The sequence below is a fragment of the Protomyctophum bolini genome, assembly GCF_963924005.1.
Source record: "Protomyctophum bolini genome assembly, chromosome: 23".
Taxonomy (NCBI): Eukaryota; Metazoa; Chordata; class Actinopteri; order Myctophiformes; family Myctophidae; genus Protomyctophum; species Protomyctophum bolini.
The window spans coordinates 7269329-7289216 of record NC_137884.1 but is presented as its reverse complement, the minus strand read 5'-3'; the positions used below and the strand labels follow the sequence as shown (position 1 = coordinate 7289216).

The following is a 19888-nucleotide window of genomic DNA, read 5'->3' as shown; positions in this document are numbered from 1 at the left end:
CTTGACCAAACACATTCTCTCAGTAGTCAGTATTGAACTAATTAAAGTGAGGCACTGTAATTAGTCAGTAATTGTGTTGACATTGACTTATTAAAGCCAGCCAAAGCCCTACTCATCCAATATCTAAACCCATTGCCTGGATCTGAACAGTACACCCATCTCTGATTACAAAGAATTATACCACACTGATCGCAGACAATGAATCAAAGTATCAACTATTTATCTGTATCAAGCCGCTGCGGCTGGCAGCCTCATCCAAGAACCCCTTATCAAAGCATGCTGTCTCCTTGAACCTTGGACAACCATATCCTGACCATCAGAACCTTCTGAAAAACTAAAAAGAAGATAAGATACATTTGGGAAGCACCCAAGTAGTTTGAGCACCAAGTCATGGTCAGGTTAAATCAGTTTAATCATAAGGCCCCTGAAATCCCTAAATCCATGAGGTTAGAAACTCCCTTTCTTAAATACCTGTTGAGGTTGTGGGTGGAGAGTCTTCAGTAAACTAAGCTTGTCAAAACTAGGTAGCAGAGCTGGCACAGTGTACTATTATGGCTGAGGCTAGATCATTCACAGTCACACACACACAAACACACATTTTCACCAGACTGGCAACTTAAGGCTTATTGGGCTTTTACATAATGTATGTTAAGCACCTAAGCGAACGAACGATAACTTAAACACTATGGTGAGGTGAAATAGAGGGCAAGGACATGAAATAGCATACTTAGTAGTCAGCTATTCCAGGGATCCTTAAGGGTGTCCCCCCTCCTCAAAAAAAAGAAAGAAAAAGGTTTTAGTTCATATAGCCTTCAGTACTATTTGGACCGAACCAATAAACAACTTAAAACCAAATAATCGAGGAGCAATGTTTTTTGAGAATGTTTTCTTATATGTCACACACAAATTGAAAGCATTTTAATATATTTGAATAAATCAATTAGTCTGATCATCTGAACACCACTTTAACCTAAAGCGGCATAAATGTTTGTTGTACAAAAATAGCCGATCTACAAGCTCACACCTCGTTGCGCTGAAATGCATTGTGAGCTCTTAGATCTGCTATTTTCACCATTTAAAAAGAAAAGAACATGATATTGACTGACTAAGTCATATCGCCTAGCCCTATACTGCTATGAATGAACATTGACAGTCTCATTTTGATCATCTCCAGTACAGGAAGTACAGTCAAAGGTTATGCTAAGTAAAAAGCAGTGTATAACACAAAAAACACCAAGGGTTTGTTTCCATTGTGGGACATTTAGATTATACACCATCAGTAATGCTGATACAATATTGGAATAAAGCTATGCAACACAGATTGTAAAAGGAATTCTGGAACAAACGACAGAGCAGACCTTATCGGACCAAATCGTGTCATTTGTAACATATAGTTACAAATGTTCTATTGGGATGCTAGAGACAGATAGAGATAGAGATAGAGATAAAGATGTCTTTATCTGTGGCCTATAATGCATGTCAAAGGGGGCCCTTCCCTGAAATTAAAGATTTTGGGAATAACTAAATAGTTCATACTGTGACATACAAAATCACCATAAACAACAACATCATCATCATCTTCTTCAGTCTCCTTTCTTTCTTTTCTTATTTTGGTGAAGTTAACAAAAGAGATTTGTCCTAATGCCGAGTCAGTGTGGTTCTGTGGACCGGACCCCACACCCCAGGGGTTCTTGAGGCAGTTCCAGGACCAGGAGGTCCCCAGCCACGTGAGTAATCGGTTAATAACCACTTTAAACCTATATGAATTGGCCATTTCAAAATAGGCTTAGCCGATCTACAAGCGCACTACAAGTAGATGAGCTTTTAGATCTGATATTTTCCAAAAATATATTGTGACCACAAATGTGACATTTGTATTATTATGTTTGAAACATTTTAACTACACAAATCTTGTAGGGGGTCCCTGGCACAACATATTTTCAGATGGGGTCCACGGCCAAATACAGAATAATAATGGGGGGGGGGGATTGAGAATCACACTGTGCCGAGGACCATGACTTGTCTTAGCCTTGGATTAAAACTAGCACAGATGTATTTTATCAATCTTGATTTGCAAATGAAAAGTCAAAGTCAGACTTGATTAAATGCATCTACTATCACATACTGTGATAGTCCTGATCCAAGGCTAGACTTGACACCGTCACCAGGGCACATGACACTCAAAGAGGTTTCCTATTAACGGACCTAAATCACTCCATCAATCCACTGTCTGTTGTCTGTGTCAGTGTCACACTCACACACGGCGACACTGACTGACAGACAGCTCCGCGAAAAAGTCAACCCAGCGTGGGTATAGTCAGTGTAGTGCTGCTATAGTGCAGTGGTACTCAAACTTTACAAATTGCAAGGTCTCTCTTTAACTTCGAGCCTCTGACAGTATAGAAATGGAACCATTTGTACACTGTGACTGGGACAATTTAGACCCCCCCCCCCCCTAAAAAGGAACTCCGAGAGTACCTGGAAGGAATCCAGTTTGAGAACCAAAACACACTGTCTGCACCTCTGACATGACAGGACATGAGCAGCACCATGTTGTAGGCTACGTTTTCTATGCCCCCCTTTTGAATTAATTTGCCAGTCGCTTGTGCGAGAACAACAACACGTACAGTAAAATATGGAACATAATGGAAACTTGCCCCATCTGTAACTCTTTTGTTTTGAGGGTGTTAAAATGAACAGCAGCCTAACAACCTAGACAGACATACACAAGAGACAGCGCTGAATCAGCTTTAGCTTCAGTTAGCCTGGATGGCTGCCCTGGCTTGCTAGCATCATGTAAGGTTGAACACAATGAGAGTAGAGCTTCTTCCATTGCAGTATTATAATAGCAGTATTACCAAACGCCAAACAACGAGCAGCAACAGGGGAGGAAAAGGCTAACAACACAACAGTGTTGTTACTTGCAGCTACAAAAACAACAAGGTTATACCTTTACCTTTTTCATCCGCGGGGCTTCGGCCACGGTACCGTCCCGGTTGACGAAAGCCTCTCCTCCTCCTCCTCCTCCGCCGCCGCCGTTCTGTTGCTGCGGCTCCGGTCGCTGCTTCAGAACCGATGCCTGGGGCATCTTGCCGGGGATGGTCGGGGTGAGGAAGCCGCCCGGGCAGCTCGGGTCCTCGGCTTTGACCGAGAAGGGCTCCGGCGCAGGGGTCGTCGTCGTAGCGGGAGAAGAACCGACCTCGTGTTGCGGCAGCGGCTCGTTCTTGATGGTCTTGGCCGGGGTTTTGTCCTCCGGGCTCGGTGTCACCGCCGGGGAACCACCGGCCGGTCCTTCTTTGCCAACGCCGGTGACGTCTTTGATTTCGACCTCGGCCATTTTCGCTGCCACAACCTGGACTGACATCGTCGCTGCGATTTCACAAAGTCCTTTTCCCCACCAACCAACACACACACTCACTCTCTCTCTCTCTCTCACTCACTCACACATACACACACTCACTGAGATAACCAGCCAAGCGGATGTGAAGTGAAGAGGGACCATGGGACTGGTGCTAACGCGCGTTGCATTGTGGTCGTTGTAGTTCCACTTAATTCTCAATCTGAAAACTCTGCCTGAATTAATTAAAAGGCCTGAAATCGAAGTACTCAGATTGTAGCAGCAATACAATACCACAAGTAAAAGTCCTGTGTATTCTGTAAATGTGTAAACTGCATGGTTATTAATGTCTGCATCAAATTGCATTGCTCTGCATTCAAGTCAAGTGCATGGTTACTTATTATTTAGTTATTTCACATTGTGGGCTAGTGTAGACTGTAGAGGTCAGAAATGTGAACTACATCGCCATCATGTGGAGACTTTTACTCAGTGCCGTATACTGTAGGTAAAAGTTCCAGGATTTCAGATATTTTTAAGTTATAACAAAAAGTAAAACTATAAATTAAAAGGTTAAACCACTACTAATACTAATAGTAATCATTGCTATAGCGTGTTTTGTCAGTAACAGGGGTCTTCCCCCTCTGTCCAGATCTTTAATAAACAGAAAATACATTTTCAGATGGGTTGATATTGATAATCTTCAGTCAATCAGGATAGAGTACCCATTTATCAGGTTCAATTTGATAATATTCCAGTTCCAAACTTTTGTTCAATACACATCTACTCTTACAAAATAGTAGAAAGGGCACAGACATTTGATAGTCTGACTTACAATAAACACACAACGGTGTCGTTTGCTGAAAATAACAAATACTTGTTGACAAGCAACACCATCACACAACTTAGTAAAACTTTGGCATTATATAGCAAGTCGGCCTTATGAGTCAGAGAACACATGTCACAGATCAGCACAGTCTGACTTTAAAGGACCACTTCACCGTTTTCGGCCTATCTTCATATAATTGGTCTATTGTTCATGATACAAATAGTTAAAATACCACAATTATTTTCTACTCAGTCTATGACTCATAGGAGGGGTGGGCAGTTCAGAAACCCGTCCACCAGTGACATCATCAATGCGACAATGGAAGCCATCGTTCTCACGATAATAAAAATAAAAATATTAAATAAATAAATAATCTTGAAAATATGCCTAACAATGATGTCACTGGTGGACGGGTTTCTGAACTGCCCACAGCCCTATGAGACACAGACAGAGTAGGAAAACAATGGGGTATTTTATCGTGAACATTAGTGAGGACCAATTATATGAAGATAGGTTGAAAAGTGATCTTTTAATGGAAACTCCAGGAGTCTCTAGTATATAGGAACTCAATTAGCCAAGTTCCTCTATTCTGTTGGTGAGGACTTTGACGTCAGCGACTCTCTACAGGCCCTTCCTTAGTGCTCTGGTCCTGTTGTCTACACTCACTCTGGCTATGATCTGGATGAGGAACATGTCAGATGCATGGAACATATGTCACTCGATGTGCAGATTGATTGTGAAACTAAAACATATTTCTCAGCCTCTGTGTGAGTCTTTTGAGATCTGGCCTATTTTATCTTTTTTGAGACAGCAACAGGTCGGGATCCCAGACCCCCTGTTGAAGACTGTGCACTATAGGGATAAATAGTGGATTTGTCAGAGTAGGCCTATACATCTTAGGTCACATTCTCACCTAATACTTCGGTAGACTCAATGTGAATGGGTGGAGAATTTGGGATTCTTGCATATTTCATTTGCTGCGGTTTGCCTTCACACTGTCATCCGCAGCAATTGGAAACGCAGTGAAATCTATGGTGATCTATGGCTCCTACTTGGCCTCACCCCCCGAACCCACATCACCCCTGCCCACTTTGACAGGCTGGGATGGCTTAGGGTTGACGACAGAGTACAGCATCTTGCAATGGGTCTGGTCCACAAGATTCGATACACCACCAAACATACCCATGTATGTCTAAATACTTCCTTAATGTAAACGAAGTCCACACCCACAACACCAGAGGGAGTGCAACAAACCATGTACAACCCAGATTCGGCACAAACAAGGGACTAAATTATTTTCGCTCCTATGCCACCAAAATGTGGAACGCCCTACCAACAGTCATTAAGACATGTAAGACATGAGTTTATTTTTGCTTCCTTTATGATGAATTCCTGTTCTGTAACTATATAGAAGTGTCTATTTGTGTCTCTAAATGTTTTGATGAATTGAACATGGTGGACCCTGTTGTAAACAAGTGTATAATGCTTAATTGGGTCGTCCACTCACTAACAGTCTTGTTATTGAGTTTGTGCTTGAAATGTACTGTAATTCTGCAAACTGTTAATAAATATTTCAATCAATCAATCAATACAATTATACTCATATGCAGCCACGCACTGTTCTTTTGGGCATGGAGTTACAGTCTATGGCATGGAGGCAGTCCCCAGGCACACAGTGACAGCACTCCATGTTTACGCACAGACAGACAGACAGACAGACAGACAGACAGACAGACAGACAGAATATTCTGTAGGCTATAATAGGCTACACTGCAGTGTTTTTATGTGTTTCCTTAAGCAATTGATTAATGTATAGGCTAGGCTACTGATCATTTCGATCAGGGCTTCAGTCTCCTCATTCGACCACGTCTATCCACGGTAACGGGACATCTTTGCGCTGCGTAAAATATGCCTTCTCCGTCTCCAACTGTGTTCAGCTCCTCACCCGCCACATTGTTTGCTTAATTTCCTTTATTTACTGCGGATTGCATATTTGCATTCACACCTGCACCGAATCGTAATCAAGTGCGATTGGAAGCGAAGCTAAACCCCCGTTTTTGCTCGGGGTAGAATGCGGTTCTTTGATACCCATTAGGATTCGAATGACCTGCCAAACGAAGTGCACTTTCTGAAAATGCGCAGCAGGATTCGTTTTAATCGCAGCAAAGCTCACTGGTGTGAATGTGACCTTATATTGTGTGAAATCTACTTAATTACTTGCAGCATCCATTGTCATGTTTTGTGTTTTTGTAGTGTATTGACTCAACCTGTCAGGCAAGTGAGGCAACCATTGAAATGTTTACAAACCCTGGCCTGTACCCAAATATGGTTGGGGCGTCCGCTTGCAAACAATCTGATTAGTTGGGAGCAAATTGGGGGTGTGGATGATGACCCATCATGCTTGTCGAGAAGGTCGAGACCTGTTTTCCAATTTCCATGTGCTAAAAGCTTTCTTTTTCACCCGCATGCAGTAGGTAAGGTCAGCGAAGTCCCGTTCAGAAGGTAAACGAAATTGCAAAGCGATTTCAACTCTTGTTTTGACTTGCTTATAAGGCATTTGATATTTATATGGACCATGAGTCCACCAATGAAGAGTTTGGATGATTTAAGATAGCCGTTTCCTCATATATTTAAGTCTTGTTTACAATGCATTTAGGGCATGCTACATAATGGAGTCCGCTAATAAAGAGATTGAACGATTGAAATATTTTGCGCAGTAGATTGCATTGTTAAAATTCACAATTTAAAAAGCAGGCCTTGCACATTTGGGTGACCAGATGTCCCCAGTCCCTCATCATTTCCAAAACTTTTCACTTCAGGCGTCCCACAAATTGAGACCTTGTCCCTGTCCTACATTGTGACTGGCAGGCAGCCGTGTTCAAAATGCCCTATAGTCCCCTAATAGTTGGATTTCTGTTGTAAAGGTATCTCATTGTCTCTTTTCCTGCAAGATGTGTTTTTAAAGCCTGTTAAAATAACATGAGAAATATCCCCTATAGGTTACTGTAAAGTCAGCCATACCATCCATGACCAAAATTAGCATTTTAAAAGGGGTTTACAAACAAAATGATAGGCAATATTAGGCATATGGTCGAATATGACATCAAGGCATTTAATAGCAACTTAATTAAGTAATAAGTTGCTACAGTACAACCCCTTCCGTCCCACTTGTCCCACACAAGCGATAATTCTGTCCCTCAACTGAACAGTTTGGATCTGGTCACCCTACCTTCCATAGATTATCATGTCAATTTCGTTATCCACGTTGTATGTTTTATTTTATGTTTTGCATACAATGAATGCTATTGTTATTATTAGTAGTAGTATTATTAGGCTATTATTATTGCTGGGGCAATGCATTGCATTTGACATCTTTTGCTCTCACTGCTTAATATTGCTATCTCTCGTTTATTTACTAGATTTACTTGAATTACGCCCAGCCAAGACCCAAGTCCATCATGGGCAGCATGGCTGACTGCTCCACTCCTGCAATCCTGCACTCCTACACAGTTCTACAAGAAATAGGCACCGGTGCCTATGGAAACGTTTACAAGGCCAGAGAGGATGGGGGTGAACAGCGCATGGTGGTGATGAAGAAGTTGAACTTAGGTGCAGACCATTGTGCAGACCCCCAGGGAGGTATTGATCTCCTTCTCCGCGAGGTTGGGCTGTTCGAGTGCTTCGACCATCCCAACATAGTGAAGTAAGTGTATTTTCAGAAGCATTATATTATATTCCAACTCTGAATGGATGTGGAACTTGGAATAATTCGCTTTGTTTGTTTGTTATTATGGGCAGCGGGTGGTGTTGGGATAAAGTAGACCTTTTAAGCGTTACCATTACTTATAACAGTGTGCACCCTAGCTGTGCTCAAGCAAGGTCACAGAGAGACAGAAAGATTTCTATGTCTGAAAAAGTAGAGACACGTCAGACAGACGACCCCTCTGGCCTGCGCTTCAAGGGGCGCCCTAGCCTGAGCTAACGTGTTAGGTTTCTGGTCTAGAGGGGCGGGTCGCGGCTGAGATTTGCGCACGCCCTGATTGGATCTCATCGATCTGTCCGTCACCCCCGGCCCCTCCTCTCCCCCCTAGTGCAGCGCTACGTCACATAATTTGGAGCGACGCCCACCCGGAAGGGTTGACTCCCACTTTTAGACCAGAGCGGCCAATGCGTTCCTCCAGGCTTTCAATTTTTGCACCAACAAAAATGAAAGCCTGGTACCGAGGCTAGGGGCGCCCCGACCCACGGACTGATATGATTGAATCTGATTAGTATCCCGGGCAATCATTAAAATATGCCGGATCTATGATTCCATGACTTATGTTTACTGCCAGTTTATTGGACTATCAGATAACTCTCTCATGGTAACGTAGAGTTGCCGGATGGTAACCGCAAGATTGCCAGTTCGACCCCGGGCTCCCCCAGAGTTAGTGTCGAAGTGTCCTTGAGCAAGACACTGAACCCCTGATGTGCTGGTTGGTGCCTTGCATGGTTTCCGGTTTCCGCCGACATCGGTGTGTGAATGGGTGAATGTAATGCACAATTTATGTAAAGCGCCTTGGATAAAGGCGCTATATAAATGCACCAGTTTACCATTTATTATGGCAGTGGTTCTGGAGGGGGGTCCACTCCCCACATGATTGGGGGGGGGGTGACAGTGAAGTCACAATTAAAGCACTTTTAAGACCTAAAAGAAAGAAAGAAAGAAAATAAAAAAGACCATTACTGCATCAAAAGTAGGTCAATCAACAAACTACAGTATAGGCCTACTATAAAAACTGGCCAAACATTGGCCAAATTGTCAATATTATACGAAAGATGGAAAAGTTGTGAAAGTAGCTGATCTATAAGCACAGTACGTGAGCTTGTAGATTGTCTATTTTCACGATATTTGTCTGTTGAACCGTGTCAAACTAATAGTCCGTCAACAGGGGTTATGAGGGGTCAAATTTGGTATATATAGTCTTTTATATTGGCCTAAAATCTATATATATACATTCATGAGTCCACAACTGACCGGCTGTCACTATTGGGCAATTTCTTTATTCATTAACATCCTATGGCAGGCAAAAATGTCAAACTTTCCTTTTGCTTTAAGTAGCATGTGACAAACTGTGTCAAACTAGGGGGTTTTCATGATTCTGAATCCATTCCAAGCATTAGTTATGCACCAAATGCACTCCTTGGGCTAAAAACGGCCATAGACGTGATGACAAATGTGATGAGGTCGGCACATTTGGGCCAAGCGTCTTTGGGTATTAGAAAAGCGCTATATAATATTAATATTATTACTTAAAACAAAAGGAAAGTTCGACATTTTGGCCTGCCATAGGATGTTAATGATAGGGTCACAAGAAACCCCTATAAAAAAATTGCCCAATAGTGACAGCCGGTCAGCAAGTGGATTCATGAATGTATGTGTATAGACAATATTTTAGGCCAATAAAAAAGACTATATACCAAATTTCCCATTTTAAACAAACGAAGCCTGTCGGCTGCCAGACTATAAATTGAATGTCTCAACTCCTACATTCCTAGTGCTTATCAGGGTGGGTGTCCGGGTGTCCCTAGTTCAATATTGTTATTTAGCAGGGTCACAGGCACGACCTGACAAGGTTCAGATTCAGAAGTTGAACCACTGTGTCATGTCATTTGTTTTGCTCTGCAGATTGTTTGATTCATTTTCTGGATACAATGGAGTGAACATATCTCTTACCCTGGTGTTTGAATACATCGACCAGGATCTGTCTGCATACATCTCTAAGGTCCCCATCCACCAAGGTCTAGGCCTTGGCAAAATTAAGGTGCAAACTTGACACTTATTTTCAACATCTCGTGTCCTCCCAAAGCCCTCAAATGCCATTCCATTATATACATTTTCTTCGGTGGATATTATTATTTTAGATCATATTCAAGGTTGATGCTAAATGCACTTAGGGCAGAGTCATGTCTTATGGATGTATTGCTGTAGTACGTACTAAACAGGACATAAGATCACGGTGTCTTAACTGTAATTTCACCTCCATCCATCCACCTTCCTGTCGGTATAGGAACTGATGGTGCAGTTGCTTCATGGGTTGGACTTCCTGCACGCCAACAATGTGGTACACCGTGACCTGAAGCCAGAGAACATCCTAGTCAGCAGCAGCGGACAGGTCAAGATTGCCGACTTTGGATTGACATGCATGTACCAAGTTGCCCTAACTCCAGGGGTAAGTAAAGTACCTCAGTCGGTTATTATTCATTTGACTTCTGTTGGCTGTATGTATGTAAAGTATGTCCGGTCCAAAGTGGCAAGGGGCGTTGGTGTGCTAGGCAAAACAAGGTATGTCTTCAACTATACGTCACTGTTTACTCTGTACAAATACACTAATAATACCATATCTGTCTTATTGTGTGGAGGCGTGGTAAAATAGTTATAGAAGCATCCTTCAACCTTTAGCCATAATGCAAAAAAGAGCAATAAGAATAGTATATAATGTAAATTATGATCACCCCCTAATGAACTGTTTTTAACGTCATATACATTGAAGTTCCTAGATTTAGTTTAATTGAAAACGGCTCTTATTATTTCTAAAGTAAGGAATAAATTACTTCCTGGGAACATTCTGAAAATGTTCAAGGATAGGGAGGTGGTGTGGCATTGACAGAGGATGTCCAAACACAGCAGAAATATCTCCCCAATTCAAATTAAAAAATACTGTTCAAGCTTATTCTTTTGCCTAAATACAGTATAACGTAGTATAATTAGTATATTACATTCTGAGGGTAGTATGGTGGTGATAGTGATAGCGTTGATGGCAGAGATGGTAATATCGGTAGTACAGTTGTCAGTAAGTAGGCCTAAGTAAAGTTTATTTGTTGAGCACATTCCACAGACTATCAGTCACAAAGTGCTTTAACAACAATAAAAGTAAAACAAGTCGATAATAGTCAATAAAAGTAGTCCACAGTTTGTAGGTGGAAGCTCACTGCTGCTTGCGTGGTAGCAGCTTAGTAGCTTTAGTCTCTCCCAGCATGTCATAATTATGTAATATTTGATCTGCAAGCTCAAATCTCGCGTGTTGTGTCGGTGCGCGACACAGTGCGAAACCAAGTATAAACCTAGGAATGAGAGAATAATCTAAACACAGAGGCGATCACATTCAAATGGTTTAAAAATACATCAAATATTAACATGTCTCGAACTAAATAAAAGACACCATTTATTAATATCGATACAATCAATCTTTTGCATTGCAAACCGATTTTAGATCGTTATAAGGACATAACATGACGATTTCTGTAATAAATCGATGTAGTGGTTTTTTAATCAAAAAAATCGATGCAATTACTGAATTGTTACGGGCCTAGCTCATTCCATAGCCTAGGGGCAAAACTTGCAAAGGCTCGATCTCACCTTTAGTTATACATTTTGTGGGAGGAACAACCATGGTAATGGTTGTTGGCATTGTGTTGTAATCATTAACCTTATTTCTAGAAAAACAGCACACTTATGAAATAGTTATTATGACGGGCAGAAACCACCTAACTTCATTTTTGAGGGGTTTTCTTATAATAATAATAAAAAGTGTCCTTCATAAATCAACACTATTAAACACCCTTTATGTCTGTGTGTTGAACCAATGAAAAGTGATAAAAAGCGCTTCTGACAAAACTCCTAACTCCATTAAACCCTCAAACTTTTCTTCATTTCCCGAAAAATATATATTTTTAATTTCCTGAAAAATGAACACTGTGGAGTTAGTTGGTTTAGTTTCTTCCCAACATCAGACATATACATCTTACCCGGAAACGCAGCTGTAAATTATTGTTTACATTCTAACCTGGTCCATTCCCTGTCTTAAAAAATACATCTCATATAATCACTTTGTTCATCCCTCCCTCACATTCGTGATTCCTGTCACTGTTTGCAGGTGGCGACGCTGTGGTACCGCGCTCCCGAGGTCCTGCTTGGTTCTGTTCACACGTCCACAGTTGACATGTGGAGTGCTGGCTGCATCCTGGCCGAGCTCTTCCTCTTGAAGTATGAGCAGTTGGTTTGGAGAGGGTGTTTACTGATAGGGCTGTGTGGATTGACATGAAATGACATGATTGACATGTGATTTTGTTCCTGAATGTGGTGATCGATGGTGATGAATGACTATACGTTTTGAATATATCGCGCACACACACACACACACACACACACCTTAATGCATACTTGTATTTGTACAAACAAATACAGTACCTGTGTATTCTGCTGTATATACGCAGTAAAGACAGATAGAGCTGTATGTGTAGAGCCTTGTTCTAAAATTGTTATAAGCTGAATTACCCATGTGAGCAATTCTTCATTCCACAGGCCACTGTTCCAAGGATACTCAGAGGCTGAGCAGCTCCACAAAATCTTTCAGTGAGTTTTGTCTTGTTTCTCCTGGCATCGTATTTGTGATCACATCGCCAGTCAAATAATTGTGATCGAGAACAACACAACCTTTATGAAACTCGACCAATTTCTCTCATTCTTAGGAGATACTTTTTTATTCTGCACTGCAATTATTCTTTAAAATGTGAGGGGCGCTCTTGTCATCTTACAATATCGAAGAAGAACGGAACCGGTTCAACCCCGGTTGAAAAGGGGCTTCAGTGAGCGTAACAAGCTAGCTAAGAATGCCTATCTATTATCTATCTACGTATCTAGTACGTGGCAACACTGTAATATTGTGGATATGGGAGAAGTTTACTTACCTGACTTGTGTTTTACAGGGCGATTGGCTTGCCAGGAGAAGAGGATTTCCCCGGAGACAGCCCAATGATCATCCCCTGGGGACCAGAGTTGCCCGGCGCTGGGCTGCTGCCCAACCTTGGCCAAGAAGAGTTGCCCGGCGCTGGGCTGCTGCCCGACCTTGGCCAAGAAGGGAATGACCTTTTAATTGTGAGCATGACTTTTAGTGCAGTTGGTATTAAACTGCCATGCTGTCTTGAGTATTTTAAAATGTGTAGTCTTGAACTGATCACTATATATTTTCTTTTATTCGTAGCAATGTCTGGTATTGGAACCAACCAGTCGCATCTCTGCCTCGGAAGCCCTGGCACATCCTTTCTTTAATTAGATCTTTGGATCACCTGCAACACCACAGGAACCGTGGTGTTAATAATTGTGTTGAGCTTTGTACTTTTGTACTATAATAATAATAAAAATGTTTTTCTACTAGCTTGTTTCTTAATTTCAATATGTTGCATCTGTAGTATAAAATATTCAGACTTAAGCCCTTTGTTTAATAATTAGCAAATGTGTCTATGCCAGTGTGAGGGCAATGAGTAATAGTAACATCCCCAATATATGAATGAATGAAACATTGTAAAGCACTTTGAGCACTTGGAAAAGCACTATAAAAATGTTAGTTATTCTTGGTGGTTTTGTTGCATCAAGTGAAACTGTCAGCACCCCTAGAGCTGCTGCATATGTATGTCACGGTTCTGTGTTTGTGTGTAACTACTGTGAAGTGTGCAACACGGTGCCTATCCCTGGCAACTTACTCTTGGAAGTTCATCATGTCACCAGTGGGTGCCAGTGTTCCCATATGCAACTTGGTTCACAGTAGCCTTGGTACCCATGCTTTTATTTGGTTCATAGCAACAGTCGATGACATGCCCAACCTCTTGAGCCCCATTGCCCCCGCGGGTCAATGGAGACCCAATTGGTCTCCGGTTCCAACTCCGATGTTGCGGATTTTCCCCCTGGGGTTTAAGAGGTTTTAATCAGTTTGTAATGGGAATCCAATTCCATCTAAAATAAATAAACTTAATCAGCTAGGGAGATGAACATATTTAATTTCTGGCCAAATTCAACTCATTTATGTAGTGTAATATCCCTTTTAGGCCAATTTGTTTATCTCACCTGGAAATAAAGACAGACCAGTGAATAATATTTTGTATATTTTAAACTATAGAATACCTGGTTAACATTAAAACTATAATGTGTCTAAGCAACAGGCTTTATAAATAACATTGTGTACATTTGTGGTCAAGAAAGAAATATCTATTAAAGAAGAGTAAAAAAAAGCGACATACAGTAACTACATTATTTCTGTATCTTTTTTTCTTTTGCCTTTGATCTCAGAACTTCTCTGCACAATGAGCAAACCATTCACAAAGCTCACATGCAGCTATAACTGTTTAATTGTTCTAATAATTTCATATAGCATTTGTCTTGATATAGAACAGCCCATATGCTACTACAGGACACTTACATTTCATTTCACATAACAATTCACAAACAATGATCAAATGAATAACCAACTGAAACACCCAGTGTGTGTGTGTGTGTGTATATATATATACACACACACACACACACACACACACACACCTGTATATAGACAAAAAAGGGGACTCCTGCACATAAAAAATAAAAACAGGCCAGATCCCAGCCCATATGGGGATGATCTTTATGTCATTTCCAGGACGTCTTCACCAGTTGAAATAATATTAAAAACAATTGGGCCAAATCCGACTAGTTATAATGACTTGCTTCGATCAGACCCTCTCTGATTCATCCAGGGACATCCGTCTTAGTGGGCAGAATAATCAGGTGATATTCTGGGCCAGATCTGACTAGTTTTGGTTTGATTTGATCTGGCTCCAATCAAGACGTCACTAATTCGTCCAGGTCCTGACCGTGCTTGCAGCATTATGTATTATATTCTGGACAAGATCACCACATCATTTGGTGATCATGTACCATTTGATGAGAATGGGTGTGGCTCCCTGGTGGAAGCACAGAGGTTTATAATGTAAGTGTAGTCAAGCTCTGCAGGTGAAGAACACATCCTTGATGAAGACAAAATATTCTGGAACCTTCCATCTACAAACTTCTAAAATAGCTAAAGTTGAGTTCATGGTGTGACTACAATTTAGTTTAGACTGAAAAAGATCATCGTTACTTTCCTTTCCTGTAGGCGCATCGGTCAGCTGCCTCTTCCTGAAAATATGTAAGACCAAGGAGAAAATTGTGGACTTCTGTACACAATGGCAGAGGTCCTACACCCCCTCGCGGAGAATGCTTGCGGAGACCGAGCCACCAACTACAACTAAAGGTTTTTTCCTACATGGGTCCTCATGTGTTTTTTCAGATCACTCTTTTGACGACAGGCTTTACCACAAAACATACAACAGAAGGGTTTTTCCCCTGTATGAATCCTCATGTGTCTATTCAGATCACTCGATCGACCGCAGCCTTTACCACAAACTATACAACTGAAGGGCTTTTCACCCGTATGTGTCCTCATGTGTCTTTTCAGATCACTTGCTTGATTACAACCTGTGCCACAAACTGTACAAATATAGGGCTTCTCCCCTGTATGAATCCTCATGTGTTTCTTCAAATGTTTCTTTTGACTACAGCCTTTGTTACAAACTGTACAAATAAAGGGTTTCTCCCCTGTATGAGTCCTCATATGGTCCTTTAGATGACCCACTTGACCAAAGCCTTTGCTACAAACTTCACAAGTAAACGGCCTTTCCCCTGTATGCATCCTTATGTGTGTTTTTAGATTATCCATTCGCTTAAAGCCTTTTTGACAAAACGCACAAATATGTTTCCTCAGAGTTTCAACTTGTTCAGTTGAGGTGCTGGCCAAAGGTTCTGTGTCACTGTTTTCAGCATCATCTTCACTTTTCACCACTCGTGATGTGTGTGTTGACTCATTAGGCTCCTCTGGTCTTTGAAGTAGCTCCTCGTGCTCGTCTTCAATCTGTGAAGGCTCCGATTCCTCCTGGACCAGACTGGGACTGCTCTCTTGCTGATGCCGTTTGTCTAGGCAAAATATACAATGAGAGAAAACCATTCAATGTTTGAACTTGAGCAACGCATTCATGACTTGTCACAGTAAGAGGGAAAATTGTGCAAAAGTTCAACCTCTGCGGATGTCTCTCACTCAGTTCCGTCCAGCATGTGTGAGCTTGCGCGCCCAAGTGTGTTCTGTGTGTGTGTGTGTGTGTGTGTGTGTGTGTGTGTGTGTGGGTGTGTGTGTGGGTGTGTGTGTGTGTGTGGGTGGGTGGGGGGGAGGGGTATGTCCCTAATAATTTGAGTTGGCCGTCGGTATGATGCGTTTGAAACTATGAATGAATTAATAATTGTAAGGGCCATTTGAGCCATGTTTTGTAGAGGCTCAAATGGCCTAAGATATTTTGGAGCTTTTTCTGCCTTTATTTGATAGAGTAAAGTAAGCTGACAGGAAATGGGGGGGAGAGAGATGGGGAGTGACACGCAGCAAAGTTCGTCAGGATCGGGAGTCAAACCCGTGACACGCTGACAGGCTGGATTAGCAGTAGCACCTAGGTGCCCGGACCGCTAGGCCGGGCTGGGACGGCAAATATGCTATAGGACAATGGCGAGGTCATTTTACGGCAACGGTGTCAGCCGCGGAACACACGCAGCAGGCGGTAGTGTTTCTCGGCGGCATTAGTCTGACACTCTACCCCAAACCCTAAACCTAACCACAAGCCCGACGCAACGCATGGCATCAGCCGCGGAACACCTGCGGCAGGCGACAGTGTTTCTCGGCGGCATCAGTCCGACACTCAACCCTTAAACCTAACCCTAACCGCAAGCACTACGCAACACATGTCGGACTAACGCACTGCCACGGAAGCGAGCGGCAGTCGAGTGTCTAAAACTCCCCAGTTTCCCCAGCAGCTGCCGCCCCTTCTCTCGGCACCACCGCGGTTGTTACCGGCAGTTTACCGGCACTGCCGAACGGACCGAGATGGAGCGGCAGTGGAGTGACATAATCCCCCGGCAGCTGCCGGCCCTCCCCCCGGCGGCATCGGGGCTGATGCCGTTGCCGGAGAATGCACTCCCTCCTTCTGCAGAAAAGAGAGAAAAAATGAAGAAAAGAGAGCATGATACTTACTGGTGTCTAGGAGTTGTCCATGTTTCCGTTTAATAGACCTGGTCCTCCTGGATGGTGCTGGAGAACTCATCTTCACCTGCATACTGGACTCCGCAGACTGGTCTGGAATGAAGGAATAGAATAATTATGCAATTATTAGGCAGTGGTTCTCCATTTTTTAAATGTCTTGGAGTTTCTCAACATTTGGCTAAACTTGGCTTTACCTGTGCCACTTAAAAAGGAGCACTTTACCCATTTTAAAACATCCCTCTTTATATAATTGGTCTTCACAAATGCTCATTATAAGATTGCACCATTTCTGTCTACTCACTCTGTGTCTCATTAGTGGGCTGTGGACATTTCAGAGTCAGACACCTGCCTAACAGTGACATCATCGATAGGCAGGTTTGGTCATTTCAAACATATTTTAAAGATATATAACACAAGAACTTGGCTTCTATTTCAGCATGCTACATTTCCAGGAAGAGAAAGCTCCAGTTTCTATTAGCTTGGAATACCCATGATCGGTATAATAATTCGTTTTTTCTGTAATGGCAATGGCAAAATAGGGATGCCAGGTTAATTGTTTAGTAATATGTGTTTTCTCAAATAAGAAAATGTAAAAATATCTGTATTTTCCTCTTACCCTGAAGAAGGCAATTTGTTTTCCGAAACATAGGTAACTCAGTCAATAAACAGTATTTTTTGCATCGTGACTTCAAGTTTGTCTCCTGTGGTCAGAACCTCAGTGTACGGTCCTATCTTTTTGTTTGCTAAAATATCGGTATAAAACACCAGTAATAGGTGGGCTAGGACTCTCTCTCTCAGCATCGGACCAAAACTCTAATATTCAATTTAATGCAATTATGCAATGCAACATTAAGGAAGCTCTGGTCCATAGCCCTAATGCTAATTCTGCCCAGATCGAGCTAAGGGGACAGATGAATGAGAGTTCTGTACAAAGAATGACACACATTTACAAACACAAACAAAATACAAACACAGACAGATAGAAGAGAAAGAGACAGACAGACAGAAGATCAGAGATCAGATGCCACCTCATGCCAGTATCCTTTATTCCTTGTAGGCATATTAAGTACTAGTCTAATTCTAGATTCTAATTGAGAGAGAGAGAGAGAGAGAGAGAGAGAGAGAGAGAGAGAGAGAGAGAGAGAGATAGATAGATAGATAGATATACTAGCTAGCTACACACAATAGGGCAGTCAGTGCAAAGCTAGTGTGAGGAACTTAGGAAGTGAACAGAATAAAAGATAAATTCAAAGAATGAAACATGACATACCAACTCTGTACAACATGACGACTGGTTTCAACATCCCCGCTGCGCTGTTGTTTGCACGTTTCTTTCTTCTCATATGGAACGCCATGTTAGTTTTGACTAGTGTCGTGATCGTTGTTGTTGAGCAAATAATCACGCATCAAGAACGAATGATTCTGCCGGTCTTGACTTTCAAAATAAAATATCTGGAGCTGAACCATAGGAGCTGAACACATATTTTGAACCTCTTCATTGAATCATTTTACAGTCATGTCTGATAGTTACAAAAGAAAATATAGAATGAAAGAAAAACAAAAGCAGAGCCATCATTGCATATAACAATATTAATTATGATGTTTATTACAATTTAAGAAGATAGCTCCGCCCCCTTCTATCTTCTCCTATTCTTTTCAATAATAAATATCATTCAATATCCACCCGTTTGTGGAATCTCACTTGTATGAAACAGTGACAACATGCAATTATAAAACAGTTAGAATGATGAAAATAAAAAATAAATTAAAATATCAGTGTGGGAAGTGGGATTCGAACAGTCTTTGCAATGAACCAATTATATCTGGAGAGCTGTGCGGGTAGCAAGACCTCTCGCCCTTGGCGAGCAGTCCGGGCAATTGGTCTAGGCGACTCGCCAAAAGGGGAAGTCCACTCGCCAAAAGGGGAAGACCACTGGGCCCGGGGCGAAATGTCTTCACCTTTTGGCGAGTGGACTTCCCCTATGATTTGATCAATCCATGACATCCATGCGGGTGAAATCCGTTAGAAGAACAGCTCAAACATTGAATGTGAACTGCAGCCTTTGCTAGCTACTGTGCTAAATCCGTCTTTTATATGATTTGATCAATCCATGACATCCATGCGGGTGAAATCCATGCATGACATTGTTGTTAGAAGAACAGCTCAAACATTGAATGTGAAGAAAAAGTGTAGTACCGAGAAGTCCGGTATTCGCTGTGCGCAACCCATAACAGTTCACACTATGATGCGCTGACAGGCCAGGTTCAGGTGTGAACTTGGGAACAGTATAGTCACGATCAAAAACCAGAGTCACAAGATAACATGGCATGTTAACATGCCATGTTATCTCGTGACTCTGTTTTTTTTTAAACTAATATAAGCACTCCGTTGAACTGATGAATGAATAGCTGTAGAAACAAGTCAATGATGTTGGTATAGTCACACCATGTCAATGAAACACAAACTCTTCTGTGGAGACTGACAAATGCAGAATATCGTATTCATCTTTTAATTTGTAAATCTCGAGCAAATAACTGAGTACACTGTGCAGAGCATAAAACAGCACCACCTGCTGTTGTCTAGCAGGCAGTGCAACATGTCAACTTGTGACTGTGATATTATGGTACTATAGTCACACCATATGAAACAAACTCTTGCCATTGCTATCAATGAAGATACCCACAGGGAAATAGGAAATACAAGGACAAATAGGCTCTGATAGTGATTTTTTTAAATTAAAAGTTGTTACATCCTCAAGATGCCATGCTAAATAGCACAATCAAAGTCAGCTATTCAACAAGCATGAACATACAGTA

General features: G+C 41.8%; 2 protein-coding genes and 1 long non-coding RNA gene across 6 annotated transcripts in view; 1 reads left to right on the top strand and 2 right to left on the bottom strand.

Annotated features, from left to right (window-relative positions):
- The window catches only part of LOC308311171 (putative adenosylhomocysteinase 3), a 65165-nt gene extending 61717 nt beyond the window's left edge, over positions 1-3448 (bottom strand). For all 4 annotated transcript variants that reach the window (XM_080757752.1, XM_080757750.1, XM_080757749.1 and 1 more), the window contains exon 1: positions 2957-3448. In XM_080757752.1, coding sequence (XP_080613878.1) covers positions 2957-3364 — 408 coding nt within the window. In that variant the 5' untranslated portion in view covers positions 3365-3448. The remainder of the gene's footprint in view (positions 1-2956) is intronic.
- Positions 3449-7630: 4182 nt separating this feature from the next.
- LOC308310624 (cyclin-dependent kinase 4-like) lies at positions 7631-13258 on the top strand (the record flags this gene model as incomplete). The annotated part of the gene is made up of 7 exons (XM_080757005.1): positions 7631-7866; positions 9832-9967; positions 10214-10375; positions 12080-12189; positions 12508-12558; positions 12912-13080; positions 13187-13258. 7 exons carry the CDS (start codon positions 7631-7633, stop codon positions 13256-13258), a joined length of 936 nt encoding a protein of 311 aa, XP_080613131.1.
- Positions 13259-14108: 850 nt separating this feature from the next.
- Positions 14109-18471, bottom strand: LOC308310865. The gene is made up of 3 exons (XR_013963548.1): positions 18342-18471; positions 17063-17164; positions 14109-15963 (listed from the first exon to the last, which is right to left on the bottom strand). It is a non-coding gene; the product is annotated as an uncharacterized lncRNA (long non-coding RNA).
- Between the last annotated feature and the right edge of the window lie 1417 nt (positions 18472-19888).